Here is a 20407-nt window from a genome sequence, read left to right as displayed (position 1 = left end):
GCCGAACTGGGTCATAATAGTCGACTCCCTCGCAATAATTCGATGGAGGATCTTCAGCATAGGACATCATACCGAGGACAGCACGCCCTTGATGCTGAGCGCCGACTTCCGCAAGGCCTCCTTCTCCGGCTCGCTCAGGAGCAGCGGCACGTCCTGATGCGCACCGTGACGGTTCAGTTTGCAGGGCATGCTGAGCGCGACGTCGTCGACCCCCGCATACGAGCCCACCCTGGACACGGTCATGATGGCATCGCCATCCGTAATGATGGGCTCGAGGATGCTGACAAGCACCGACGCCACACCGTAATTCGTCTTGCCCTTGCGCTGGATGATCTCGTACGCCGCCTCCTTGGTCCTCCTTGAGCATTCCTCCATATCCGCCTCGCTATACTCCCTCCCCTTTTGCGCGCAATAGTCCTTGAGCCGCATCCCGGCGATGCTCGCGAGCGACCACACAGGGAGCTGGCTATCCCCGTGCTCGCCGATGATGACGGCGTGCACGTTCCGCGGGTTCACGCCAAAGTGCTTCCCCAGCTCGTGGCGGAACCGCGTGGTATCCATCGCAGTACCGGACCCGATCACCCTCTCCACCGGGAACCCCGACAGCTGGTAGGCGGCGTGGGTCAGCACGTCGACGGGGTTAGTGGCGACCACGAGGATGGTGTCGGGCGCGTGGTGCGTGATCTTGGGCACCACGTCCTGGAAGAGGGCGTAGTTGGTCTTGACTAGGTCGAGGCGCGTCTGGCCGGGCTTCTGGTTGACCCCCGCCGTGATGATGACGGCGGCAGCGCCTGCACAGTCTTCGTACTCGCCCGCACGCACGCGCGCCTGGGCAAAGTGCGCCGCGTGGCTCAGGTCCATGACCTCGCCCAGCGCGCGGTTCTTGTCGATGTCGATGAGGACGATCTCGGCGGCGAGGCCGTCAAGCAGCAGGGCGTAGGCCGTCGTGACCCCGACCGAGCCCGCGCCGACGATGGCGATCTTGATGTGCTGGGACCATGGTTAGCATCAGGCGGATACGACTACCCATTATGCAATCAGACATTGGGATACAGCTGTTTTGGGGCTCACTTTAACATTGTGTAGAGGATGCATTTCTACGGTCGATGTTGGTGTACGGGATCACAGAGAACGTATTTGGAAATCGGAGAGATTGCAGGGCCTGAAGTTGAAATGAGGTGCCAGGTGAAAGACGAGAGGGCAGCTGTGTCTCCGGTTATAAGCCGTCACTCTCTCGGCATGAAAGTCTGCCTGAACCAAGGTAGACTGGGGCTGTTGGGCCGCGACAACTCCAATGCTCCAAGGCTCGACTCCGCTGCGCCTAGAAAGTGATCTCTTTGAGGCTCACACGTGCGAAATTGGATGGATCAACTTGGCATGTTTTGGCGAAGATATGGCCTGATTGCGAAACCACCATGCCCTGTGGCTCAGCTACGTGGGGTGATGTGGGCAAGGCAGTCAGCAATGGCTTGGAGCAGGTCAACAAACTTCAAAGAACTGGGTTAGGGTCTGGTGGTGGAATGTCGTCATTACTTACCGGTGCGTTGCCCAAGTGCCATTGATATAATTCTAGTACGGAGTTAACATTAACAATAACGGTCGTGTGGCGCAATGGTAGCGCGTTACTTTCCGGTTAAGAAACTCCGCTGGTAAAGGTTCTGGGTTCGAGTCCCAGCATGATCGACTGTTAAGCTTTGTAGGCCCACCAAAAAATGGTCGACTACATTTTTTTCATTTTTCCCCCGACCATCCAACTACTTTCCTACCATGCTGCTAAATATCAACCAAAAGTCCCCTAAATTCATTCTACGAGCGGTATATACAGACTACGCAAGCCAAAACCACATCTTCTGAACCCAGTTCTTGGCCACTGGCGGCTCGTCGGTGGCGCAAAAGTCATCCATCTCCTTCTTGCCAGTAATCACATCGATCTCGTGCGCTGGTTTGGCAAATCTAAGCGTCCTGGACCACACCTTGTGCCCTATATACAAGACGAGAAACGCAGGGATCGTGATGTATGCGGCCAAAAAGTCCTTGTAGTCCCACTGGCCATCCACAAACACCTGGAAGCCGTTGGTGAGCGTAAGTAACGACACGACCAGCAAGATGAACCACGTCGCGTACGGCTGCCCAATTGTCTTGAACGGGCGTGCCTCCATCAAGCCTTGATACGCCATGCCCGACCGGAAGCGCAGATACGTAATCATGACCACGATCCAGGCGATGAAGCCCGAGATGGTGGAGACGTTCATGAACCATGTGAACACCTGGGCGCCATTCTCAGACACATTCAGGTACGCGAGCAGACCGACGGTCCAGGTCGCTAGCACGGCCATATATGGCACACCGCGCCGAGTAGTCCTGGCGAAGATGCGGGGCGCCTGGCCCGTGGCCGCCATCGAGAAGAGCACGCGCGAGCCCGAGTAGAGGAACGCGTTACCGGCCGACCACGCCGACGTCAGAATCGCCGCGTTGATGACGTGGTTGAGCCCGACGATGCCGGCGCGCTGGATGCCAATGACCCAGGGGCTTGCGTTGGCGTTGGACTCGGGGTTGAGTAAGTTCCCGTCGGTTGATGGTACGATGGCGCCGATGATCAAGCTGCTGACGCCGTAGAAGATGGCAAGACGGGCGAGGAAGCGGCGCGCGGCTTTGGGGATGTTGCGGCGAGGGGCGACTGTCTCGCCGGCCGCAAGACCGATGAGCTCAGGCGACGTGATGAAGCTGAAGCCTGCGCGGATGAAAGCCGTCCAGTACGCCAGGAAGCGCCCGGTCGACCCTGTGGCCATGTATTCCTTGAACGCTCCGGGGTCGTGCCAGTATGCGAAGCCGATGGCGTCGCCATTGGGCGCGCCGCCAGCCATGATGACGATGCCCACGATGATCAGACCTATGATGGTAATAAGCTTGATGCTCGCGAACCAAAACTCGGCCTCGCCAAAGACCCCGACGGCAATGATGTTCAAGGCGAGGCAGACAACCAAGATGAGCGTGATCCAGACTGCCGACGGGACGGGCGTTTCCCAGTAATTGAGCAAGATGGCACCTGCAGACGCCTCGGCCGCGACCAAGATGGCGTACGCATACCAATAATTCCAACCCGAGGCGAAGGCCAGGCTGCTGTCCACAAAGCGGTCGGTAAAGTAGGGAAGCGTGATGCCCTTCATGGGCAGGTAAGTCGTCATCTCGGCGATATCGTTCATAACGATCCAGACGACGAGCATCATGGAGAGGTATCCCAGCCAGAGCGGCACCGGCCCGACATAGGATAAGATCAGGCCCGACCCGACGAATAGACCGGTTCCGATGCTGCATCCAGGCCCCCAGGTCAGCAGTCCATCGGAAATGGGTTTTTGGGGCCAGGATGGACTCACGCGCCACCTAGGGCCAGGAACTGAATGTGTCGGCTCTTGAGGCCGCGCTGCAGCTGCGAATCCGGTGACAGCGAAATGCCGCCATCAATGAAGTGGGAGGAGCCATTCGCATCGTCGGCGGCCCAGGACAGCTCGCCCTTCATCATCTCTCCCCGTGCTTTGAAGAGGTCGTTTGGTGAGATTCGTCGTCCTGGGGGAAATCAAAAGATTTTGTGAACCTTGGAATGGAAACGCGTTTCTCTGTTTTATCTTGTCTCCCGCACCCTTGCATCCCACACCAACAGGTGCGGTCCCGATAGGCTGCGGTGCAGGTGGAGGGGCTATGGAGGTCGATCCACCGGATGGTCGTGGGAGAGCTGCCCGGGGGTTCTAAGCGGGGTTGGATCGGGGCCGCTTAGTTGCATGCACCGGCCGCGGGTGGCCCCCGGTGATGAGGGCCGAGAGACTGAATATCTACGGAGAGCGCGATGGAAGTGTCAAAAATATGTCATCACCATGCGAGTGAGCGCTGCTTTTGCTGTTCAGTGGAAACACCTAGCACGCGGGGTGTAACAAGTTGCTTGACGTGGGAGGGAATGTTCTACGTAGAATGCACTCAATGAGGGGAAGATTATATAAGGGAAGGTTCCAACACCAGGGTTCGTGGCCAATGCAGGTCTTGGTCTTGTCCTGCCTTGCTTGGGGGGTGTTTGGCTGTGGCTAGTCGACGACCTTCCTAATTTGCGATGACACCGAGCTCTCCAAGGTCGCCCCAGCGTTCACGTTACCACAGAGGGGCAATGTGGGGCGCTGATCCCGGGACTTTTTGAACCCCCCCCTGGGGCGCTCAGGTTGTGCGGGTCGTGCAGGTCAGGATTTGACGTCTTGTGTTCTTCAGCCGCAACTATCCGAGAACCCAAGGTAAACACCGAGATTGATTTGGGGCCCGACGCAAAAGGGGTCCCCTCCTAGTTACCGGCGCTTTGGTGCTGTCCGAGTCGTCAGAGAAACGAGGTAAACGTTGAATTTGTGGGGAGGTAAATATTGTAATCTGATTCTCGGACGGCCGGGTGCCAAGTGGTGTCGGTGACTCGAAACCGTTAGCGGGAACTGTCATGTGGAGAATGGTTAACGTAACGTACGCTGGGCCCCGCTGGCAAAGTGAGTTTGAAGCACTGCATTCCTGAGGTTAAACAGCGAGCCAAATTCATGAGATTCCACTTCAATCTTCCTACTGGCGGTCTTACTAGGTCTCGCAGCGTTGTCATGGGAGGAGCCATTGGCTTCCGACCATGGCTTCTGGGATGCTCAGCCGTTAGTGCTTGGGCTCGGAGGGTGGTTGGTATGGTGGTTGGTGAATGCTTCCGGCTGGCCTGTTGATATGGAAAATTCACTTCCGCCGACTGCCCTGTGCTTAAGTTCTTATATATACGTAGTTCTATCTCAAATTCGGCAAGGGAAAAGAATGATCTGGCCGGTTCGGCCTTGTAGTCGGGAACACGGTAGAGGCCTCTCGTCGCAATCAATCAGCAGTTCTAGGTAAGGTAGTTTTATAGCGACGTAGCGGAAAATAATTGATCACTCACTTTACTTGCACACACACACACACACACACATACACTGAGGCTGATATCCGCACTAAGATAAGGCTGATTAGGAGGAAAATTCTCCTAAATGGATTCGGCCGCACTACCGCAAGTTGTGCAAAGAACGACTGTCGCTTTCCACACTGCTTTCCACGACCCCAACGGCGAGGTTTTAAGTAGAGTGTGGGGATATTTGGAACAGGAATTCTGCGAGTTAAGAAGCTATTCTATCGCCTTCTTCTTCCCTCTCCTTCTTTCCATTTCTCTTTTCCTTTTACTCTATGCGAATATCTTCAATAATTTATAATCCGAATAAAGGGACACTGCAATGCGAAACGAGGATGAGCTGACTATGCTACTGATGATAATTAGCCTTGTAATCCGGGGAGATGGTATGCTTATTATCTATGCTCTTTTGGTAGTCCTTAACGTGATCACTCAAAGCATGGAACTAGGAGCTGGGTTTCATTGTACAAGTTGGAACCACATGCCGGCAACAAGCTATATGTTGACGTTGCGAGCAGAGCAAGTCGGCGATTTTGCTCCATTTAAATACTACGCATAATCATGATTAGGCTGCGTCCTATTACTTGTTGATATAGGTTTTTCACCCGGCTTTTACAGCACGGTTTTCCTATGTACTTAGCGGTAGAAGGTCCGGCACACCTTATTTTGGGTAAAGCGGTGTAGGAAGAATAATAATAATGATTAGGCTGCGGCTGAGCCCCAGTCCCAGAAGTGCTCGGCTTGGTTCGGTCTCTGGAACAAAACATCGATTGTTAACACAACAAATCATCATCATAAAGAGGACTACTAATCCGTAGATGCTCACAGGGCAGGAAACGTCCCAACTCCGCAGCCCACATAGGAAAATTTAGAAGAGGAAGCCTTAAACCAACAGGTGCAGATCTTAGGGACTGTGGACATGACTTAGGTACATTACACAGTGCACACTGCACAAATCGAGGCGATATGCCAAGGCTGGCAAAAGCAACAACTAATGAGCATCTGCGGAATGGCTGCGTCACGTGCGGAGCGAGCTAAGTTGTCCTCGCGACCGCCATTGTTTTGACCTGGAGGAGGCTTCAATTCGCGTTGGAGCGCTCTCCCTTAGGGTCTCCTGCTCCTTCGTTCCCGAAAACCCGAGATGGATACTCAGGAACGAGTGGAATTGGCAGATGCCGCGCACGACGACACGGTTGACACCACTTTGGGACTGGAGCAGTTCGTTCAAAGCCTCCAGTCGCGGGTCGCTGATCGACTACGGAGCGAGCGAGCGGTATTTGAACAGAGAGCGTCCTCCCTTCGAGAAGCAAAGAGACTGGGACAGAACCGGTGGGAATCTTTGGGAAGAGAGATACAAAGGCTTCAGCAGGAGCGGCAGGAGCTAGAGCGTGAAAATGCCGCTCGCGACAGCAAGCTGAAAGAGCTGGAGATTGAATATAATGCAGCCGTGGAAATGTTAAGAGGCGCACTATTGGCGTCCGCGGCGGCTACAGTAAGTCCGAGCGTCCGGGTGGTATTTACAAGCCATTGATCTATCTCACTGACGTGGTCTTACCCGGCATAGGAGCAACCTCTACGCGATCCAACACCCGACTCCCACGATATCGACGGCTTGGAACAGTCCGCCGTCGCACAACAACCGAGCGCCGCAGAACCTGACGCACAGTCCGAGACGGAACCGCCTATTTCGACGGGGGATGGCCTGTCGCAAAGGCGGTCGAAGAGGCGACACATCAGGAGTCGGCGTTTCGACGATTCCCCGTCTCCGGAACCCGCGGACGCTCGGCTGCTGACTTCTCCAGAGCGTGCGTCTGCCGCCACGGTATGGAGCGTATACGGCTTATGAACGCTTACCCTGCTAATATCTGTGCGCCAGAGCCAAAGAGAAGTCGACGACGCGGAGAAACGTGATTTTATAGAGTGGGATCCCAGCCATCAACGGTCCGTCTTGCGTCCGCGGAAGAGAGCTCGAAAGGGTTATAAGACCGTGGACTTCGACGAGGTCTTTCAGGATGGCAACGCTGAGTATAAACACACCATCTTCGAATATCCAAAAGGAAGAGGCGAGTGGTACATTCTTCGCTGCGATCAGCATGGTGTTCATTTCGGGGCGAAGCCTCTCCAGGGAGCAATGAAGCATTTGAACGGGAGGGACCACGGTCAGCAGCCCAAGAGTTATGACATCGCCGTCCAGATGTTAGGCATTCTAGTTCTGAACTGTGATGCGGAGAAGGCGGATCGGAACAATCTTGTCTTTGATCGTGCATGGGCTGATGGGTATCGACCGCTCAGGGCACGCAGCTCCAGGACGAGTGGGACGTTTGACAAGGCACCGGCGGGGACCGGTCATGATACTCAAAGCAGTGCCTCAACGGCTACACCGTCGCGTCAGGGAAGGTCAAAGGGCTTTGAAGGCGTCATTGAGCCAGCTGTGGGCGAGGTATACCGCGTATGGTACGAGCCTGACCGTGCCTACTATGCAGCCCTCATGCTACCGACTGGGGATTTTGGGCCAGTAGGGATGGCTGGGGCCATTGTGGAGACGGGGCTCGCTTCCTACGTCCCGACATGCTATCGTTTCGATAAGCAGAACAAAGAGATCCTGGGTTGGGCGGACGGCTACGAGGCCGGTGGGCCTCGTGTCCATCGGCGAAGGTTCCCCATGATGTACTTCGACGACAAGCTGGACATACCTCTGCATGGAGACCTTGGGATCCCTGAAGGCGATCGATTCTCATGGGTTTTGGCCAAAGATTTGAAGCCCTTTGACTTGCAGGACCAAGAGTGCCGAAAGGTCCGTGGCTTCCGGGCCGCCCAAGCTTTCTATCAAAGGCAAAGGGCTAGGACGGCCCGGCAGCATGACGCCGACGTGGCGAGTAACGAGGGACCTCGGAACTCAGGTCCGTTGTTTAACTGAATCTATAAGCTACGTGGTTTTACTGGCGCTGACACTACGGTGATCATCAGCAGCGGGATTGACGGGCCTATCTTCTGAGCCAGGCCATGCCGATGATCGACGTCTACAGCACAGCGAGCGAGACCGCCCCCATGATGGGCCTCGACTCATGCCGGCAGTAACATCCGCGGCTTCATTCATGCACCCGCGCCATATTGCCCCTGTCACGCGATTGGGTGATGTTCATGCTGTGCTAGAGGACGTTGGGGAATCACAGACGGAATCTGATTGCGAATCCGATTGTGAGTCGGACTGTGAATCCGACTCTGAGTCCGACAGCGGGTTTCGTTGGCAGCTGGAAGAGCAGGGCGCAGAGGAAGGCACCGACTGTGAGCCTGGTCCTAGCTCGGGAAAGCATTGTGATGGACCAAACCGGCAGCATGGGATCGGAGAAACTCCAGTCGAGTGCGGTCCTGGGTCCCAGTCATCATCAGATTCGAGGCCTAACGAGTGTTCCGCTACGGCCCCGGATCCGGGCTGGGAGAAGGCAGGACAAGGACCTGGCGAGCCTTTTACGACCTGTAATGGCCTCATCGGACCCGTCACGGGGCTGCCTCTTCAGGAGCTGGCGGGCCTCGCCCATAGCGCGCTAACCGCGACTGACCGAGCTGCACCAAGATCCACGTCGCCGGTTGAGACAACACAGCAAACACGCACTAACAATAACCACTCGCCGGCTGAGGAACAGCCCCTCTCGAGCACCGAAACGGATTTACCGGTGACAATGTCGGCCGCACAGACAGGAAGAACACAACGTCAGGCCGTACCCGCCCCGCCTTGTCTCCATCCTCCCTATGCACAAATACAAAACGGGCAGCAAGACCATACCACCAACATACAACGCGCCGAGGTCGGGGAACAAACTGGATTTACGGCAGTTATCGACCAACGGAGCACAGTTGCTTCCTCACGCACAGATACTCGGGCCTGGCCAGGAGCGGTTTGCTCGGCTCCCGCAAGCTCAAGCTCGATAATATCGCCGATCGCGGACCGGGACCGGTGGCAGCTCTCGAGAGGGTATACTCTTGGTCGCTTCAATACCACCCAAACACCGCCGCCGGTGTTTGCCCAGCAGTCAACGCCTACGCCCCCATCCTGCTCTACAACCGCAATGCAATCCAGTAATGAAGACACCCAGGCGGACCTACTCCAGTTGGTCCCAAAAGGAGCACTGGGTGGTTTCGCGCAGGCGTCTGAGCCAGGCTCGGGCGGTGCTGGGATGCAAGACGGGAATACGCAGGGTGTCTTGGCAGGGATTTATTCTTCGCTAATCGCAGAGTCTCGTGCGGTCCGTCGGAATCATCTAGAGCCACTGCTAACAGCATCTCCCCAATGGTGCGCCGAACATCCGCATCCAGGGAGCAATAGCAGCCTGGTCTCTTGTGATGGCAGCTTCGGTGGCGACAACGCCGTGGCACCGGCGCAGAGTTCTCTACGGCACGGCCAAAGTGGCATTCTGGACTGCCAACCAATTCCCCGTGCCGCGTTTATATCCTTTGGACCCTCACCGACATGTTCCATTCGACTCGACCACGAATACCCCGACCACCGTCCATCTCCATTTCAGCAGCCATAACAGACAAACCAAGCCGCCCAGCCCAGCATGATGTTGGCTGGTAATCTTAGCTCACAATTCATTCATCCAATACGCTATTGCAATGGGTCGCAACTTTGAGAGAGGTGATGAGTGCACCGTCCCGTCCACTATGTTCCCGGTTCCACTGAGGGTATGGAGTCTCCTAGGGAATTAGGGAAAAGGAAGGGGGAAAGAAAAGAAAAAAGAAAAAAAAAAAAGGATTTCGCATTTTCCTTGAGTCTCATCCTGTTTCCGCACCTAAGGCCGTCGAACCCAGAGCTACGGCCGATCTTGTAGTTCAAACACGTCATATTTATATTTTACATTGATCAATTAGCATGTGCCGCCGGCTCCGACCATATCGCGAAGCACGCTCGACAGCAATCTTCAGCACCAGCCCTTTGCACTGATTCATAGCCGCTGAGCAGACGCCAATTGTTTGCGAGACGTTAATCCTAGCTTCCTCAACGTCAACCGTTTGGCTGCCTTCAGGGTACTAGTACCTAGTTGCATCGTGATATCCCACTTAATTATTATTTACAGGGCCACCTCTGGAAACCACAGAACCCGCCCACGCAACCCCCCCTTCCCCCAACCCCTCGCCTCATTCCAACACAACCGCCTGGCACTTGATCTCAACGTTCAGCCTCTCGTTGGGCAGCGCGGCGACCTGCACGCAGGTGCGGGCCGGGGCCTTGGTCCGGTCCGGCCAGACCCGGTTCCACTCGGCGTTCATGGCGGCGTAGTCGCGGCGCAGGTCGGTCAGGAAGACGGTGGCGTCGACGACGCTCTCGAGGCCGCGCCTGCCGCCGGTGGCGCCGCGGATGATGGTCTCGATGTTGCGGAGCACCGCGGCCGTCTGCGCGCCGCAGTCCAGCACGTGCGTCCCGTCGGCCCGCGTCTCGCAGCCCTCGTACGTGCCGTCCGCGCGCCGGCTGGAAGTTCCCGAGATGAATATTGTCTGGGCGGTGCTGGGGACGGTGCGCGCGTGCGGGTAGTTGGCGAGCCCCTGTGCGCCGGTGGCCGGAAGCAGATAGCCGGTCCCGTTGGGGGACGTCATTTCGGGATGTGGTGTGAGGGACGGTGAGGATCGCTGCGGAAAGAAATGGACTGCTGCGGTTTAAAAGTGGCTTCCCACGAAGTTCTCGTGTATAAATTTAAGGTCGCTGTATTGTACTTCGACTGTTCGTGCTGCTGGAACTCGGTGGGTCGCCCGGACCCTCCCCCGCCTCCGGTGCCGAGCTCAGGCCGCTCCTTACCCGTTTCTGCCGTCATTCCGCGATCCGATCCGCTGATTGCCGAAACATTGCTGTACAGTTACAAACACCGCCAGATGTGCGCAGAATTCAACTTGGTACTGCAACACCAATCTTGTAATTGGTGACAATATTGTGGTCTGGGAGTACATCCTTGCGGTTTATTCCTCTTCAGTTACACTGCGGTTTCACGGGCTCCGGGCTTTCGATTCTATCGCTGCAAAAATGGGAGATACGGACCTCATTGACAGTCCGGCGCTGGCCATTGTCGACTGCGCTGACGCAATCTGGAACTGCGACACTCTCGAGAAGGCGAATACACTCATCAGCTCCCGTTCTAGTCCTCTCTGTCTTTCAAATTACGTCACGGGAGAACTCAAAACCCCATCCTCCTCGTCGACGCAATTCATCGATTCACTCGAGCCCAAAACAGGTGCTCTGCTTTGCAAGCTTCCCTGCACCCAGCCCGATGATGTTGAACAAGCGATCCGGCATGCCAGGGCTGCGTTTCCGACTTGGAGCAAAACCTCGCGCGCCGAGAGGTCTCGACATCTCCGCCGCATCAGCGAGCTGCTTCAAACACATCGTGAGCTGTTTGCTGTCTGGGAAAGCATTGATCAAGGCAAGACGCTTGAGCGGGCAAGGGTCGAGGTTGATCGGGCCATCTCAAACTTTTCGTTCGTCAGCCGTGTTGCAAACTTCCCAACCGGACTTTAACTGATGCATGCCAGTTATTTCTCGACCTACATCCTCCACGAAGAGACAGCGGCACGTATGGTTGACGGGGTGGCTCTCACCTACGAGCACCGCTCACCTGCCGGAGTTTTCGCGCTCATTTCGCCGTGGAACATGCCGCTGTACCTTCTCACGTGGAAGATCGCGCCGTGCATTGCCTTTGGGTGTACAGCGGTTGCCAAACCCAGCGAGATAACTAGCCTGTCTGCGTTCCGTGGGTTTCCCAAAAAGCATTCAGGTTCCTCAGGGTTCAGAGACTCACTGTCTGTAGTTCTAGGGGTGCTTCTTCAGAAGGCCGGACTCCCTCCTGGAGTCGTAAACGTTGTGCTAGGTGACGGTCCAACGACCGGGGCGGCACTTGTCGCCTCTCCCCTGATTGACGGTGTCTCCTTCACCGGCGGCACACAAACTGGCATTGCCATTCGCCGTGCTACCGCTCACCAGATCGGGAAGCATCTATCTCTCGAATTGGGCGGCAAGAACCCGACTCTAGTGTTCGCCGACTCGATGGCCGATTCGACCCGAAAGAAAACCATTCGCGTTGCGGCCAGCGCCGCGTTTGAGAACCAGGGCGAGATCTGTCTCTGCGGTTCACGCATCTACGTTGAGCGTGCCGTGTATGCAGAATTCGTTGATGAGTTCAAGAAGTATGTCGCAGAGAAGTACGTTCTCCGTGAGACCGTCGGCGCCGTGGCTAGTTTGCAGCATTACAATAAGGTAAGGGGCTACTTGCAGCTGGCATTCAACGAAAAAGCTACGTTCCACCTCGGAGGCGTCCCTCCCGCCTTGGATAAAAACGATAATCAAGGATACTGGATTGCGCCCACAATCCTCACGGACGTGGTTCCAGAATCGCTGCTACAGAAAGACGAGATCTTCGGCCCTGTCGTGACCATTTCGCCGTTTGAGACCGAGGAAGCGGCTGTGGAGCTTGCAAATAGTAGCGAGTACGGACTCGCCGCGGTACTATTGACCACAGATGGAGCAAGGATGAGGCGTGTGGGAGAACAAATCGAGGCCGGCTTGGTTTGGGTCAACTGCTGGCTTGTGAGGGAGCTGGGCACGCCGTTTGGAGGGATGAAGAACAGCGGCACTGGCAGGGAAGGCGGAGAGTACTCGAGGGACGTGTTTACCGTCGTGCGGACACTGCATCTGCCGGCCTACTGAGATGTGATTCCAATTGAAGATTACATGCTCTTGCATCTGATCCTCCCGTTCCGCACCTAAGACATGAACCTAGATAGTGCATTCAATTGGTCATTCTGATACGCCCTCATCGGCACTGCCAAAATGACAGATGGACAAACTCCGCGTGACTACTATCACCTGACCCAACCCGGCACTGCGAGCTTGATTCCCCAGCATTAGCGCCAAACCCTCACGTCGTCCGGCCCCGGGCGCAGTACCCCGGTGCAAGCCGGATTCCGGAGGTCAGACCGGCCAATCACAGCACGCCATTTACATCCGTTCCGCGATCCGCCTTCCGCAAACGACGGAGCGGATGTACGCGGCAATCAGCCGAAGCATCCCCTTTTCGGTAGGTCGACTTATTCTCCTTTTGTGACATCATTTTGACTTTGCTCAGCTTCAATAACACCGGGTTCCACGTTCGCTGCACTGCTCTCGCTCCTCGTGTTTTGTTATATGACGACTACAGATCGGGGCTCGCAACCCCATTACACTCGCCTGCAAACACATCTCGAGAGTCTTTCAACCAAGTCCACCACAATGGCTCCCACAGAAGCCCAAGACCACCAGCAACCGTGCTGCTCCTCCTCCTCCCCGTCCTCATCCTCCCTTACCTCAACCTCCTCCCTCCGCTCCTCATCCACTCCGGAATCATCATCATCATCACCGCCCCCGTCCCCCGCTTCACCAGCATCCTCCCTGTTCCGCATCGACCTCCACACGCACATCATGCCGCCTTCACTGCCCGACCTGGCCGTCCTCACGCAGGACGACCCGTCCTCTTCATCCTCGTACCCCTGGCCGGCCTTCCGCCCCGCCACCGACCACGCCACGACGGGCGACGTGGACATGTACGTGGGGGGGGCCTTCTTCCGGCGCGTCACCCCGGCGTGCTACGACGCAGCCGCGCGGCTCCGCGACATGGACGCGGCCGGGGTGGACGTACAGGTGCTGAGCACGGTGCCGGTGCTGTTCTGCTACGACGCGCCGGCCGCGCCGGCCGCGCGCCTGGCGGCGGCCCTCAACGACCACGTCGCCGCCGTGTGCCGCCGCTTCCCCGACCGCTTCGTCGGCCTGGGCACCGTCGCGCTGCAGGACTGCGCCGCCGCCGTGGCCGAGGTGAGGCGGGTCATGGGCCTGGACGGGATGAAGGGCGTGCAGATCGGCGCGAGCGTCGACCTGGCGGGCGGCGAGGTCGTGATGCTGGACGACGAGCGGCTCGAGCCGTTCTGGGCTGCCTGCGAGCAGCTCGACTGCCCCGTGTTTATCCACCCGCTCGGGTACGCCCTGACCAGGGAGAACAAGGCGCGCTGGGGTGGGTACTGGGGCTCGTGGCTCGTCGGCATGCCGTGCGAGACGGCGCTGGCCATGCATGCGCTTACGTCTGGCGGCGTGCTGGTCAGGCATCCGAGGTTGAGGGTGTGCTTTGCCCATGGCGGAGGGGCGTTCCCGGCACTGCTAGGGAGGATCCAGCATGGCTTTGACTGCCGGCCGGATTTGGTGGCGACCAAGGCCTGTGGGGTGACGCCAACCGCGCACTTTAGGGGAGATGTACCAAGCTTTTCTGGGGTGGGAGGAGGCGGCCAGGGACAGATCTGGATCGACTCCCTCATGCATGATCCGGATCTGCTGGAGTATGTTCTTCGCAAGTTAGGGCCAGGAGGCGCCGGGCGTATCGTCCTGGGGAGTGATTATCCATTTCCGTTGGGCGAAGTACCCGTGGCGGGCAAGATGCTCATCGAGGATGAGCGAATCCAGAAGTTCATGAGCTGGGAGGAGAGGGCCGGAGTGCTGGCGAGGAACGCTATACGGTTCCTGAAGCTTGGCAGGGAGTTTGAAGACCGGTTTGAGAAACGGCTTAAGATGGTCGAGAGCACAGCCCGATCGAGTATGTCGTTGACTAATGTGGGGGCGGAGAGCAGTGTAACTGGTTGGCAAGATTGGAACCATGGGGTGCAGGAGGTGGATAAAGTGCACGACGGCAGAGTGAGGATTGTTGATCAGGATTGGGAGCTGTCTTCAATCAGCAGCAGCTTCTGATCAGGGCGTTTGTTTCACTTTATTTTCAAGCTTTTACTGCGTTCGACATGGTCGGACATCTGAAAAGAGACTCGGGCCGATTAGGCATATTAAGGTATTGCTGTTCACGTTTAATACCAAAATACTCTGAGACGAAACTCAACTACGCCAAAATCTATTCCCGTTTCAGGAGCTGAGCTCCTGCTGAGTAACGTGGAGCTCGGGTTAAGGCGGGCTGAGCTTGGGCTGAAGTATAGAGACGGACCTACTTCTGGGGTCGTAAAGGCCTAGATCTAGGACAACATTCCCTATTCTAGGCACCGGCTAGACTTTCCTACCTTGGAGAATCTGATTATAACTTATTTAATGCTATAATAATTATACAATTTCGCCTTCTTACTCTTAATTCATTGTCAGAATAATCAATGAAGACATACATACTGCTAGCTGCCTGAGCCACCAGAGCAGGGACCGTATTCCCCGTCGTCCACGCAACACCTAGAAACCCAAAACTACCTCGAAAATTTTTCTAACGTTGCATTCGGACATATATTTAATTAGAGAGAGGATATTGAGAGGTAAGGCGCTGCCTAGCCGACGCTATCGGTGAGGACCCATTGTAGCTAATCCGTACACTAACTGCGTAGCTATCCCTAAGCCCCCGGCATCGGCCGCTTGACTGCTTCGCTGCCACCATCGCCTTGTATCTCAGGATGCGTCTCGCCAGCTGTTCTGAATCCGGGTACAGTAGGCACCGTCGCCACCAGACGGCAGCTTTGTTGTAGATCCTGATGGCGTGCGAGACGGCATGTCCTCGCGGACGGGCTTGTTTGTCAGCTTCACCCTCACCACATCCATGGCGACCCGTATCTTGCCCTTGAGGATCACGGGCCCCGAGTACACAGCGCCGACGCAGTTGTAGACCGCCACCAATGTCTGAGTCGAAGCCCCCATCACCAGCGACTGGGTCAACGTCGGTGGATCGGTGCCATAGTCGCATGACAGGTCCAGTTCCGGTCTGGCAGCCTCCAAGGCCCAGATGGATTAGTTATCGTAAGTATGGGTTCATATATGCCAAACGCAGCTCAAGCCGGCAACACTCTCTGCCGACCCAAGAAGCCGATAGATTTATTTCCAAGGGAAAAAAAAAAAAAAAAAAAAAAAAAGCCGATACCATGGGCCCGGCGATGGTGGAATTGGAGATGAGGTAAGTCGGACGGCGGCCATGTACGAGAACGGCGATGTCGAAGGCAACGCCTTGGTGTTGACATGTGATCAACTCCAGCTAGTCGACGAATTTCTCAACCAGCTCCCCGACACGACCGACAACGCCGACAAGTTCGAGCAGTGCGCGGAAAAACGCAACGAACTACTCCGCCACGATACCGGTCTACAGATCTGATTGCCGCTTATGACGATATCATGTCGGTTGCCTATCGCAGGTACGGGCCAGCACGAGAACGCCACTGTCGACTGATCGCAACAAGAAGACTGACAAAAACGCCGAGCGCAACGAATGGAAGCGCTACTTTGGCGTCGCCACCTCCGCGGCCCGGGTCAAGTCCAAGTGCCTCACCGCCCTGAAGGCCGTGGCCAAGCGCTGGTGTCACAAAGTCGTCCCACGCTATGAGTGGGCGTCTATGGGTGAGAGGTTTTTGCAATCTGCTTCTCGCCGGTGCATTTGACAACGATTTCTTTCCATGGGAGACACGGTCAGTCCGCGGCATATCTTCGATCTTCAGAGCCCACTATCATCTTCGATCCTGCCCAACTTCTTGGCAGGCGAGAATAGCGGGCTTCTTCTCCATGTCAGAGACACTGTAATAATAAAGAAAAGTGCCGGAAGTGTCGTGGCGTCTAGTCAAAACTGGAACCGGTGGGGGAACGTTCTGGAATGGGTCCTGTTGCCGGAGAGCGGCCATAAAACCACACCGCATATGGATAGCAATGGCCTTTCCACCTGGAGCACCGTCCAGGAGGGATGCATGGGTTTTGGCTGGATGGCGAGCTCGACAGAGGGGAAGAGGAGGAGAGGATGACCAACGACGACTGTACAGGCGGCCTATGGAGATACGTCGTTCTCCAGCCAGGACCGTCTATTTTCTTCACGTTTTGTACGATCCCACTTCCTCTTCCGCACGCGCGCCCCGCAGACGCTGGCACTCGGTGGCCATGTTCTTCAGTGGTCCGGCATCGAGCGGTGGATGCGCATCGTCCTCGCCCAAATCGCGAATCCTATGATTACAAACGAAGATGTGGAGCATATGGAGCAAAGTGCACTAATGTATGTTTATGCGGTCTTGAAGCTCGTTGAGACTGGGATAGGCGAGGGGTCGGACGGATGAATTTGGGGCAATGCTGCAATAAAGCGGTTTCTCGTCGATGTCAAGGTAAGATCGTCTATACCAGTTGGCAAGAAACTAACGACAGCAAAGGGTTTAACAAATTATATATTTCTAGAAAGCGCACCAGGAAACCGCGGTATAGGGCTTTCTTGGACGAGTAGACGACTCCTTAGCTAGCCCGGTTACAAGCCCGACTCTACCGAATCCACGACAATCACATAAATGCAGAGAAGTGTGTCTTGACAACGGATCAATCCCCCGTGCCCGCTGGACGACTAAGGTGCCATTATGTTCCCAAGAATCCACTATCCACTAGCGCAAAATCAAGCTCTGGCTGGACAAGGCCGCAGCCCTTGACATCGTTCCGCGCCCACGCGGCCAGTTTCCGAGGGGAGATCTCCCTCAAGGCATCGTCCCGTGTGATCTCCCCAGCTAGGGCCCGCTTGAACAGCGGTTGAAGCACCTCGACGCAGTATCGACAGACACGAATCACTAAGCCGAGGTCGAGGTCGGCCTGATCCAATCGCGCAATGATGGCACCCCCTTCAAAGATTGTCCGTGACTTGCCCCAGCGTTTACTAGAGCTGCTAATTTCCGTCAGTAAGGCTGTGGTGTAGGCGTTGCGTAGGCCGCCACCTGGCGCGGACTCGAGAAGATCAATACTGTTGGATTCGAGGTTCGTTCGCTGAGGCTTGTACACCCTCAGCGGGACTCCAAGACGGTCGGACAAGAGAGACTGCTCGTTCGGGAACGGGAGGTCACTCTGGACAGATACTGCGCTAAACACGTCGTAGCCGTAGAGCTTCTGCTCCAGTTCGCAGCTGATGCGCACCGCGCGTATGGAGCCACCAGTGGGAGTCTCACGGACCGTGCTGTCGTCGCGGATGCTAAAGAAGTCTAGAACATGGCGAAAGTCGGAGAGGGCTATGTCAGCGGCCTCGGAAAGCGGAGCTTTGGCCCCCCCTGCCATCGCTATGAGTTCGCCCCTTGCTTCGCCCGGGACGGTCATGCCTTGGCATGCCTCTGCCGCGTAGCGCAGCGACTTGTTCGAGAGTTCATCCCGCCTCTGGTAGTAGATGTTGATCTCGTGACCCACATAAACGCCTCGTCTTTGGTTTCTTGTGATAGAAATAGTGCCGAGGGCCCCGTATTCGGGCTTGAGAAACGAGTCAAATTCGGGATAGTACTGCTCAAACTCACCAAGATCATCTTTCGGTTCGCGTTTAGTTACCGGTATCCAGACAAGTGCTGGCCTCTCGGTGTCTCTTGGGAACCAGATGCCGAGCCTGTGGAGGCTCGATGGCCGGGACCGCATAAATGCGAGGTATACCGGACATAGCAGCCTATGGGCCGGCCAATCAGTCGATTGGCATTGCTTCGAGCAGTAAGAGACTGATAAACAACCCGTGCACCTGCCCGAGTCGCCAGTGTCGGATTGGCACATGATACACATCGAGCTCCCCTGGGATGGACTTGCCGGAGGTCGAGCTGAACGGGGGTGAAGCCTGTAATGTATTAGTGATTTTTGCACCTATGCGTTTACTATTTGGGGGTTTATTACAGGATTTGCATCTTCTCGCGGAGTTCCTGGTTTCTTCTCTCGAGCTCTTCTCGGTTGGCAGACTGTCGTCTGAGCCCCGTCATATCTGCTGTTCTCAGATCCGACACGGCCGACGACTGCGGCACCGAAAAGGGCACTAACTTGGTTCTCGGGGACAACCGAATGATAATTTTCTCTTTTATTATGTTGCATAGCTGCCGAAGCTGCCGGCGCAGAGTTTCGGACTGCAGCAAGCCGACGCCCCAGAGCGGATGGCAAACTCCGTGATGTCCGCGCAAGCTTATTTGTGATCCCAGTACTGAAAGTAGCGAATGGCAAAGAAAGCAGGCTTTCTTGCTACAGCCGATATAGGGTAACGACGGCGCTAAGGAGGGTTCGGCTTCATACCTTAACAGTAACTGGGCATCACAGTGGACCGGGAACGCGCGGGCACAGTTTTTCCGAAACCAGTGTTCTTTGCGGGATAGAGACTTCGGAAACCGGCCAAGCCGAGGCAGGCCAAGCCGCTCCCACGCTTCTGCGAGGCCTGGGAGCTGCTGGCGGCTAAGCTGCGTAAAGCCCGGAGTCTTGACCTTGATGAAAGTGATGGCCCGGAAGCTCGGCAGGAGGTGGGCGATGCGAGCCAGCGTTCGCAGATTGACCGCCGGTCTCGCAATCAAGCGGCAGAACCTCGCGGCTTTACTCCCATCCACTGAGGGAGCAATCCGTTTCAGCTCCGCCAAGGCCGCTTCGGGTGATCGGACGACTACGGCGGCGAGTCGAACGATAGTAAGCCTGGCTGCTGCGGGCTCCCCAGTTGCCGGGGCTGAGGCGGAAGCCCGTACCAGTCTTACGAGCTCCTCGGCCGCATCCGAGATCGGCAGCTGGTTTTCTGGATATCGGTTGAGCAGGCAAGCTCCACCGACGGGTCTTGTCGTAGCTGACAGTACAAGCGTGCCCGTCAGGAGCTTCGCAAACTCCTCGATCCACCCGTCCAGCCGACTTGCATTGCGCATCACGATGGCCTCGAGGAGGGAGTAGCAAGGAACTTCCACGTCGTAGATAGTATGTTTCGCCGGTGTTGTTTCCCGCTTACTACAGCTGCCGAGAAACCGTGCTAGAGAGGCGAGGCACTCTTCATCCTGGATATTAAATGGGCTGTTGCTGGCAACGTCGATCTCGACTGAGTTCTCCTTCTCTCTGAGTGCCGTGGCCGCGACATATTTTCCACCTTTTGTGTGGGCAAGCAACTCGGCGATGCAGTCCAGGAACTTTTGGCGGATGGGCTCATCACGGACAGCCATGAAATTTGGAGACCCGCCGGTGATGGCTACATCCGTATCGAGATAGTTGTTCAACTCATCCTTGCCATCGCCATCGTCCTCGGGTAGGACGCCTGATGCGCGATTGGGCTGCGATGAACGATCTGTCCGGGAGCAGGTATACGGATTCAGATACGATAAGATGTGAGATGCCCAAACTACCTGGGCATACTCGTCAGAGGCGCGGGAAGGTTGTTGCACGGCAGGAGCCATATTGGCGGTAGCGGAAGTTGGGGGAGGGGGAAATCGGGCAGCAGACTGTAGCGCACAAGATCTAGCCGCGTGTCACTAGGTGGTAGGCCTCGCTGCATAAATGTTGCCTCCCCCGCCCGACAACCGCGCAGCGACATGACTGCCCTAGTGGCATCCAGTCTATTCTCGGCTTTGTGGTCAAAACAGGGTTTCTCCACCTGGCTCCTTAACCAGCCTCTCCGCCACCGCCGCGCGCTCGTCCAGTTATTTTCCAGGCCCGCCTAGCGGCGCCCGGCGCTCATCCATTTCCCATCCGCTTGTGTTTTTATGGGG

At 56.2% G+C, this 20407-nt stretch overlaps 9 protein-coding genes and 1 non-coding gene across 10 annotated transcripts; 5 read left to right on the top strand and 5 right to left on the bottom strand.

The window, feature by feature from the left end:
• Window positions 1-66: 66 nt before the first annotated feature.
• Window positions 67-1095, bottom strand: MFIFM68171_00849 (L-lactate dehydrogenase; the record flags this gene model as incomplete). Its single annotated transcript, XM_071056271.1, has 2 exons — window positions 67-990; window positions 1072-1095. The coding sequence occupies 2 exons, from the start codon at window positions 1093-1095 to the stop codon at window positions 67-69; spliced, it is 948 nt and encodes a 315-aa protein (XP_070912372.1).
• Window positions 1096-1597: 502 nt separating this feature from the next.
• MFIFM68171_t30 lies at window positions 1598-1683 on the top strand. Its single transcript is given in 2 exon segments — window positions 1598-1633; window positions 1648-1683. It is a non-coding gene; the product is annotated as a tRNA-Arg (tRNA).
• A 143-nt stretch (window positions 1684-1826) lies between these two features.
• Window positions 1827-3517, bottom strand: MFIFM68171_00848 (Proline-specific permease-like protein; the record flags this gene model as incomplete). The annotated part of the gene is made up of 2 exons (XM_071056270.1): window positions 1827-3309; window positions 3375-3517. 2 exons carry the CDS (start codon window positions 3515-3517, stop codon window positions 1827-1829), a joined length of 1626 nt encoding a protein of 541 aa, XP_070912371.1.
• Window positions 3518-6086: 2569 nt separating this feature from the next.
• MFIFM68171_00847 (uncharacterized protein) lies at window positions 6087-7862 on the top strand (the record flags this gene model as incomplete). Its single annotated transcript, XM_071056269.1, has 3 exons — window positions 6087-6437; window positions 6510-6767; window positions 6822-7862. The coding sequence occupies 3 exons, from the start codon at window positions 6087-6089 to the stop codon at window positions 7860-7862; spliced, it is 1650 nt and encodes a 549-aa protein (XP_070912370.1).
• A 2219-nt stretch (window positions 7863-10081) lies between these two features.
• Window positions 10082-10537, bottom strand: MFIFM68171_00846 (L-PSP endoribonuclease; the record flags this gene model as incomplete). The annotated part of the gene is made up of 1 exon (XM_071056268.1): window positions 10082-10537. One exon carries the CDS (start codon window positions 10535-10537, stop codon window positions 10082-10084), a length of 456 nt encoding a protein of 151 aa, XP_070912369.1.
• A 421-nt stretch (window positions 10538-10958) lies between these two features.
• Window positions 10959-12635, top strand: MFIFM68171_00845 (Aldehyde dehydrogenase domain-containing protein; the record flags this gene model as incomplete). The annotated part of the gene is made up of 3 exons (XM_071056267.1): window positions 10959-11410; window positions 11465-11682; window positions 11740-12635. 3 exons carry the CDS (start codon window positions 10959-10961, stop codon window positions 12633-12635), a joined length of 1566 nt encoding a protein of 521 aa, XP_070912368.1.
• Window positions 12636-13196: 561 nt separating this feature from the next.
• Window positions 13197-14696, top strand: MFIFM68171_00844 (2-amino-3-carboxymuconate-6-semialdehyde decarboxylase; the record flags this gene model as incomplete). The annotated part of the gene is made up of 2 exons (XM_071056266.1): window positions 13197-14207; window positions 14250-14696. The coding sequence occupies 2 exons, from the start codon at window positions 13197-13199 to the stop codon at window positions 14694-14696; spliced, it is 1458 nt and encodes a 485-aa protein (XP_070912367.1).
• Window positions 14697-15383: 687 nt separating this feature from the next.
• On the bottom strand, window positions 15384-15629 carry MFIFM68171_00843 (uncharacterized protein; the record flags this gene model as incomplete). The annotated part of the gene is made up of 1 exon (XM_071056265.1): window positions 15384-15629. The coding sequence occupies one exon, from the start codon at window positions 15627-15629 to the stop codon at window positions 15384-15386; it is 246 nt and encodes an 81-aa protein (XP_070912366.1).
• A 271-nt stretch (window positions 15630-15900) lies between these two features.
• On the top strand, window positions 15901-16360 carry MFIFM68171_00842 (uncharacterized protein; the record flags this gene model as incomplete). The annotated part of the gene is made up of 2 exons (XM_071056264.1): window positions 15901-16022; window positions 16129-16360. The coding sequence occupies 2 exons, from the start codon at window positions 15901-15903 to the stop codon at window positions 16358-16360; spliced, it is 354 nt and encodes a 117-aa protein (XP_070912365.1).
• A 946-nt stretch (window positions 16361-17306) lies between these two features.
• MFIFM68171_00841 (uncharacterized protein) lies at window positions 17307-20095 on the bottom strand (the record flags this gene model as incomplete). The annotated part of the gene is made up of 2 exons (XM_071056263.1): window positions 17307-18525; window positions 18582-20095. The coding sequence occupies 2 exons, from the start codon at window positions 20093-20095 to the stop codon at window positions 17307-17309; spliced, it is 2733 nt and encodes a 910-aa protein (XP_070912364.1).
• Between the last annotated feature and the right edge of the window lie 312 nt (window positions 20096-20407).

The sequence above is a fragment of the Madurella fahalii genome (assembly GCF_045866475.1).
Source record: "Madurella fahalii IFM 68171 DNA, scaffold_1, whole genome shotgun sequence".
NCBI classification, from domain to species: Eukaryota; Fungi; Ascomycota; class Sordariomycetes; order Sordariales; genus Madurella; species Madurella fahalii.
Note: the sequence above shows the minus strand (reverse complement) of the source record. Positions and strands in the feature narration are given on the sequence as shown.